Source organism: Cariama cristata, unplaced genomic scaffold (assembly GCF_000690535.1).
Source record: "Cariama cristata isolate BGI_N322 unplaced genomic scaffold, ASM69053v1 scaffold38294, whole genome shotgun sequence".
Lineage (NCBI taxonomy): Eukaryota > Metazoa > Chordata > Aves > Cariamiformes > Cariamidae > Cariama > Cariama cristata.
This window is the reverse complement of record NW_009611908.1, coordinates 8,765-15,727: the sequence shown is the minus strand read 5'-3', so window position 1 is coordinate 15,727 and position 6,963 is coordinate 8,765. Positions and strand designations below refer to the sequence as shown.

The 6,963-nt window shown below is 37.1% G+C and overlaps 1 protein-coding gene across 1 annotated transcript in view; it reads left to right on the top strand.

Annotated features, from left to right (window-relative positions):
• The window catches only part of LOC104160321 (chromosome unknown open reading frame, human C14orf79), an 8,820-nt gene extending 2,505 nt beyond the window's left edge, over positions 1-6,315 (top strand). Inside the window, exons 2-5 of the mRNA XM_009698413.1 lie at positions 1,498-1,646; positions 3,137-3,266; positions 4,552-4,665; positions 6,105-6,315. Coding sequence (XP_009696715.1) covers positions 1,498-1,646; positions 3,137-3,266; positions 4,552-4,665; positions 6,105-6,272 — 561 coding nt within the window. The 3' untranslated portion in view covers positions 6,273-6,315. The remainder of the gene's footprint in view (positions 1-1,497; positions 1,647-3,136; positions 3,267-4,551; positions 4,666-6,104) is intronic.
• The last annotated feature ends 648 nt before the right edge of the window (positions 6,316-6,963 follow it).

The window sequence follows — 6,963 nt, the reverse complement described above, 5'->3', positions numbered from 1 at the left end:
TTTCCCTCTCTTTGTCTGTCTTTTTCCCCCCCCCCCCCAAAGCCAAGAGCAGCTACTTGACTTTCCCTTAGCTCCCGTCCCATTTAGGTTTTCGTACCTAGTTGGAAGTCCTTTTTTTTTTTTTTCCCTGTCCATGACTCTCCATGTATGCTTTAGCAAGTGTGCTCTCACCGAATTCTGCTTCTGAGATATCTTTCTCCTCCATATAGTATCCCTGTTGTAAGTTAAGTCTACTGAAATAATTTACAAAAAATTTAAAATATTATGACACTTTCGGCAAATTTCAAAGGATTTTACCCAGAAGTCTTTGAATGTCCCAGCAGTTGCCCTTCAGGATAGGCAGTTTAGCAAGGCCTTACTTCAGAGGGAGCAGCATGCGGCACAAATTCTATTTCTAGAAGCACGCTCAGAAGTACGGCAGCCTTCTACCAGCTCTGTTGATTTTGCCCACTCATCATTAGATCAAATCCATACTCTCTCAGTATTCACTGCACTTGTCTGAGTTCAGTATAATGAAACTGTGGAAATATCTCAATTTATTTCAGCTGTTTGAATTACAATTAAATGAAGCTGTCAAAGTATGGAGTATCTATTCTTATGTTTTTCAGATTAAATTGTTGACTGCTAGGCAAAGAAAACAAACTGATTGGTTTCAATCTCTAGTTTTCACATAACGTTGCTGTTCTTGGATTGTAGTCCCTCTGCAGGGTGTTGAAGTCAATTAATTGCTTTGATTTAGAACATTGCAGTAATTCCTTCTTTGAAGGAATAAAAGGACAAAACTTCTGGACCAGATGGCATGATAACACCCCTTTAGGATAGGATGTAAATTACGTACATTTTTCCTTGTGTATCTATTTCTTAGTCTTCAGATAGCCTTATTACTTCCAGTAGGCCTGTTTGCATCACTCATGTGGCTATGTTCAGTCCTCCAAACCTCCTCCTCATCACTGCTGGAGGAGGAACATGTAAATCTGGCTCTGATTTTTAACATAGGCTGGAAAAAGTTTGGTGCAAATGCAAGGATATAGAGACATACCACAGCTTTTATGCAGACTTACACAGTGCAAGTATCTATTGGTAACTGTAGCATTTAGTAGTTATGTTACATTTGGCTGAATTAAGTGTGTTCGAATACTAAGTTAGCAAAACAAGCTTTTGAATTGATATATACATGAGTTTTGGCCTGCACTGAATTAGCTAAGCAAAAGAAAGTCTTGAGTGCTAACAGGCAAACCAGTCTGTAACTTAGTAGCTGGGAAGCTAGAGACTAAGGTTTATCAGAAACTCTTGGACCCTTGCTTCTCCTCTAATTCTAGGTAAATACTCAAAACACTGAACTATGGGCTCAGTCCCTCTGTGCCATTAATATTAATACAAATTTTAAAACCAATCAGTAATACAATCTCTAGAAACACTGTGGTCTTTGGACTAGGTCCTTCATGAGCTGTGGGGATGGCCTGTATAACATATGTAATAAAACTCTGTTTTTTCTAGGCAAACCACAGCTATGAGGATATATTTAAGTCGGGCTTTCCAGAAGTCTTTGTATCACAGTCCAGAGAGAGCATAAGAAGCTTAGATCAAGTACTTCATACAAATACTGAAGATGTTGGGATTCCTGAATTTATGAAGAATCAACTTTGGTAATGAGTTTAGATTAACAGTTTAAAAAAAAAAATATTTAAAAGTTCCTCAGCAATTACACTGTTTATTTCATAATTTAAAAATCAGTGGTACTTGCAGGTGAACTTAAAATTATCTTTTTAATCACTATGTTTTTCAGCATATAGATCTTACCAGTTTTGTATTGTGTTGCTAAAGGAAATGGATTGTATTTTAGCCATTGGAAAACAAGGAAGGGAATATGTCAAAATTACAAATTCCTGCTTAGGGTTTTTCCTGCTGTTGGTGTGCCGCCTTATGACTAAGCCTCTGGAATGCCAGAACACCCAACAGGCAGCCTGTTCTTCCTGTTTGCCTGTCCTTTCTTTACAACACATCTGACTTATTTCTCCATCATCTAAGGCAGGAGCATTGCTGCTGCTTCTATTTGACAACCCACTCCCTTCACCCCCCCGCCCCCATTTTCCCAGGTGGTAACTTCTTCTCATGTTTAACCAGATGTGCTTCAGAATCTATGGTGCATCTGACTTCTTTCCTGGGGTTATGTTAATAGCAATTAATTTCATTAACTTAGCTTTCTCTTAAGACAGCTGGATTGCTTTTAAATTTGTTACATGTTTTTGAAGGATCAGCAGCTTCTGAGCAGTATTGCAGTTATTTTTGCATACATCTTAGGCTTTGTATCTAGAAAGCTGGGTCAGACCATACTTTGGAAATGTCATAAGAATCACAAGAAATGTAGTTAAAACATTTAATTTGGGCATCCTTTTGGCAAGTTTGTTGTATATGCATTATATTTTAATCAGCCTCAAACTTGTGGAGAAATACGATATATATGTAAAAGGGACTGCAAGATTATAACAGAGTACTAACCACAGACAAAAAAGCCCTGATCTGCTGTGGTGAATAACTAACATCAATGACAATTGCATCCTGTACTAAGCAAAAAGCAACTGGATTTATATAGGATGAATGCAATGTAAGAATCCAAAGTACTATGTAGAGGGAACTCTTTAATTCTCACAGTTTCAGTAGTGTGTGCCTTTGGCTTGTTTTGTAGTACAAACATGTCCAGAGAAGATGCAGGCCACCCACCTGAGCAGCAGGCTGCTGCAGTGGAGAAGCACAACTGATAGGAAGGAGAAAGGTTTGAGAGACAGAAAATGCAAGTGCGGAATTAATAGGGCTGAACTCTACCTACATGTCACAGAACCAATTGAATAATGCAAGTTGTTGGCATATAACAATCTCTGAAATCTGCTTCTAATGCACTTCTTATCTGAGAAGCCCAAACAGTTATGTTGACTTACTGTTTCCGTTAATTGTCATAAAAGCTTATTAGTACATTGGGCTGATAGTTTGAACGAATGTAGAAGGAGTTTTTTTTAGATCTGCTTTTTAGATCAAGGTAGGCTAGTACACAACTGTATGTAGTGAAAATAACTAAGTTATATATGTTCATTGGAAACTTTATACACCTTATAACCTCAAATTGTGTTTTCTTTCCTAGCATTGATTCTGGAAACATATGGAAAACACTTAGAGACTTTGATAATACCCCTGGCTTAAGACATCCCTGGAGTAAATCTCATTGCCAAGAAAACCTCTTGAGTGTTCTTGGAATAGATGCAAATCAAAAGGTAATTGAACAACGGTTTGCTACTATGCCAGCATAAACACTTGGTTATGAATCTGATTTTCTGTAAGATATACATGCAGATGCGTGAGGAACTAGATCTGGGTGAGTCATAAGCTTTTTTACAGAGAGCCTTTTGTAATGATAGTCTAGTGCTTTCTCATTATTATGGGTAAGTAACTGAGATTGTGCAGGATCAATTTCTGATCGTCTTTACATTGAAGTCTCTGCTATGTAGCGCCCTGTTTTTAGTTGGTACATTCAGCTTTAGTGTAGATGTAGAATTAGCTTTCAGATGTGTGTGTGGTAAGATGGTTTTCTTTTTCGCTCAGAGTATGAGAAAATTGTTAGCCTCTAATACCTTTCCATTAAGTGAAAATCAGATTTGAATCAGAGAGGCTGTTAAAGTAATTACTGGATGTTTTTACTGTGTATGAACTGAAAGTGTGTTCCACTTCCCTTTTCCTCGGATTATTCTATCTGTTTTTGCAAAGCTTGAGGGAGAGAATGTTTTAAATTGAATCAAGACTAAACCAACAGTATTGAAAGATCTCAAAAAGAAATATCTGTGTTTAATGTCTTGTTTTGAGAAGATAAAGGTATCAGAGATGGTTTAGTATTTGACCTTGTTATTTAGTTGAGATGAATTAGTCACATGTGGTTTTCAGAAGTAACTGTTTCAATTGATAATTTGATTGCTGAAGCATGGGGCAGGGGTACTGTGTTCAGTTATGATTTTATGGACATATTTGACCTTTCATGCAAGCAATATACAAGCAGAACGACGGTGCTGAAGGTACAGGACCTATTCTGCACCTGAAAACCACTTTTATAGAACTGTCACTTAACAGGAGAGAATGGGAGACATTTCTGCAGCATAGTTAAACCCCCCTTCTGTTCCTTTCTTGCCCATAGATACACTGGCATTAAATCAATGCCCAGACAGCTTAAAATTATGTCATTACTTCTTTTCTGTTACTGGAAAATTGCACTGCTTTTAACAATACCGATGAAGATGTATTTCTCAGCTCTCTTCTGGTGAAAGTTAAGGCTAATTTTAATTGGAAATGGCTCTTTTATTAATTTAAGTCACAATTAGATTCATGTGTGTAGAACTTGTTTAGGCATAACATTGTTTTAATGCAAGGGGGGGCACATGATAAATCAAAATACAGCTTCAGAAAGTAAAATTTAGTGGTTATTGTTATTTGAGGGAAACTTCTGTTCAGATTATTTGCTTTGAAATCAGATAGAATTTTGTAAAGAAAATGTAAATTATGCTTTATTAGGACTTTTCGGAGAGCCAGGATGACATTTTTGAGGAACCAAATGTTAAAGATAATGAGGACTTCAGATTTGATGGATTCAGTATTAATGACTGCAAAGCACTGATCCAGACCAAGGTAAGAATTGCTCTGAAAGTAAGCACTTCAGAGAACCACAGAGTGTGTTTTACGTGTTACTCTGTGCCATAGCCAGCTGTTCTAGCATATGTCCTAATGTCATTGTTTGGTTCTGATATAATTCTTTGGACGTGGAGTTGGTTTTTGCTCTTTGAAACCTATCTGACAGCTTTAGAAAAGGTACAATATAATGTACCAAATGCAAAGGAACATAATATGGGGGATACTGAAATACAGGGTTACTCATTACATAAGCTGGACTTCAGGCCAAATTACTTACTGGTTGAGAAAGACCAGCGATATATAAAATGTAGTCAGGATGCTCTGCTAACAAAGGAAGGTTAGCGTGTCTGTAGAAGGATCAACATGCCGATCACTGAGAACGATGATTGTAACTCACTCCTAAAATACGTGGTCACAGAGACACTAGAAGCAAAGCTGGCACAGAAGAAATTACATTCAGACTTGCATTTCAGATATTCAGAATGATCCAGATTTGGTTTGTTCACTCAAGGAGAAAACAGGAGCTACTTAAGGATGAAGGCAGAATTGATATAATTACAAGGATTTGAGAATATCACTGTTTGTAAGCTGTGTTACAAAACACACAGAGAAATGAAACTGGAATACTTTACTGTTAGTGAGTTTATGGTTTTGGTCAAACAGGCCTTAATAAGCTCTGCATCTTTCTTGATAAAGCAGTGCAAGTTGGAAGGAAAATTCTGTCATTCCCCATTGCTTTAAAAATAACCAGTTGCATTCTGTTATTAATCCAAAATACTTTGTTAAAATTCTTAACCCAAGGTCCCTTCCTCAGTGGAGAATAAACCTGAGCAACTGTTGTTGCTGTGGAGATGCATAGTTTGAGGCGCACTTTCATTGCTGTGTTTTATTCTGTTTACTGCATTGGACAATTAAGATGTATAACCATTCTGGGAACCTCGTACATAAGAGATGTTAGGCTGGAGGATTCAGAAAGAAAACCAAAAGAGACTGTCCAGCTTATTCCTTCAGAATTCAGTTCTGCTTTCTTCAGTGAGTACAGGAGGGTGGGATCACAGTAGCTGACACCTACTTGGAAATGTGTAAAATAGACAGGGTTTAGGCAAAGGAGAAGTGGTACAAGGCAGATGAACGAGTGAAAGTAAAACCGAATCATGATACAGAGTTAAGGTAAATGGACAGTATTTTTCTGGAGCAGCCTCTGAAGGGAAAGAATGAGCCCTGAAGCTTGGTGTCTCAAAGTAAAGCTCATTAGGAAATGTATGTTGCCATTTCTAATTTTAAGTTAAATCATACAGTAGGATGGTTTCCATTTATCTTCCTAGTTATGTCCTTTTTTTTTAAATGAAAACTGTATAAAAATGATTGAAATATGCAAAGTAATTTAACTTACTGTAGAATGGAAAACATTAACTTAGTTTTTCTTTTTCACTCAGCTTTCTGTATCACCGAATTCCAGACATGGTCATCTTTTCACCTGTAACCTCTTTTTGAAAACCACATCGTCAAATGGAAACATGCAATATATAACAATCCCAAGGAAGAAACACATTTTTAATACAGACAACCTAAAAATGAAATTTTTCAGTAGTGATGTTTGTTGAACCAAATGCACATCTTTTTTTTTTTTTTTTTTCCTTTTTGAACTGAATGCAGCTTACCTTCATTTTGTTACTGGCTTGGTACTGTAGACTACATTTGTTCTTTAGGAAAGTGACATTTTGCCATATATGAGGTACCTGAAGCCATGTTATTAGAAGATATTTATCCTATTTAGTTGTGAAGTCAAAGGTGTAATTTTGTCCTGCTGAGTTTGTTGCAGAATCATGTCTCTTACAGTAAATCCAGCTGCAGTCACATTTTAAAGATACTCTGGTGGACTGCTCTTCTGAAGTACTGACCTTTCAGGCTTTAACGCCTCTTCGATCAAAAATCTTGTTTCCCTGCCAAAATCTAAGCACACCTCAGGTGTGTCGTAAAGTGTGCCTTGTCACCATCTCTCCTCCTATTTGGTCAGGTTTGGATCAGCTGGGATTTTTGCAACTACTGAACATAATGAGAGGAGCCTTCTACATCTGATGGCTTTCACTGGGGTTTAGGAAAATAAAACTGTTTAAACATCTGTCTGATAAAGCCTGCTGTGGTGATATGGGTAGAGTCAGTGAAATGTTCTGTTCTGGCATGGTTTCTAACTAAAATAAATCACCTCTCTGAAGCTGATTTTAACAGGACTTCTCAGATTCATTCAGCTACCAAACACTTAACACCACACATAACCATGCTTGTTAAAGCTTA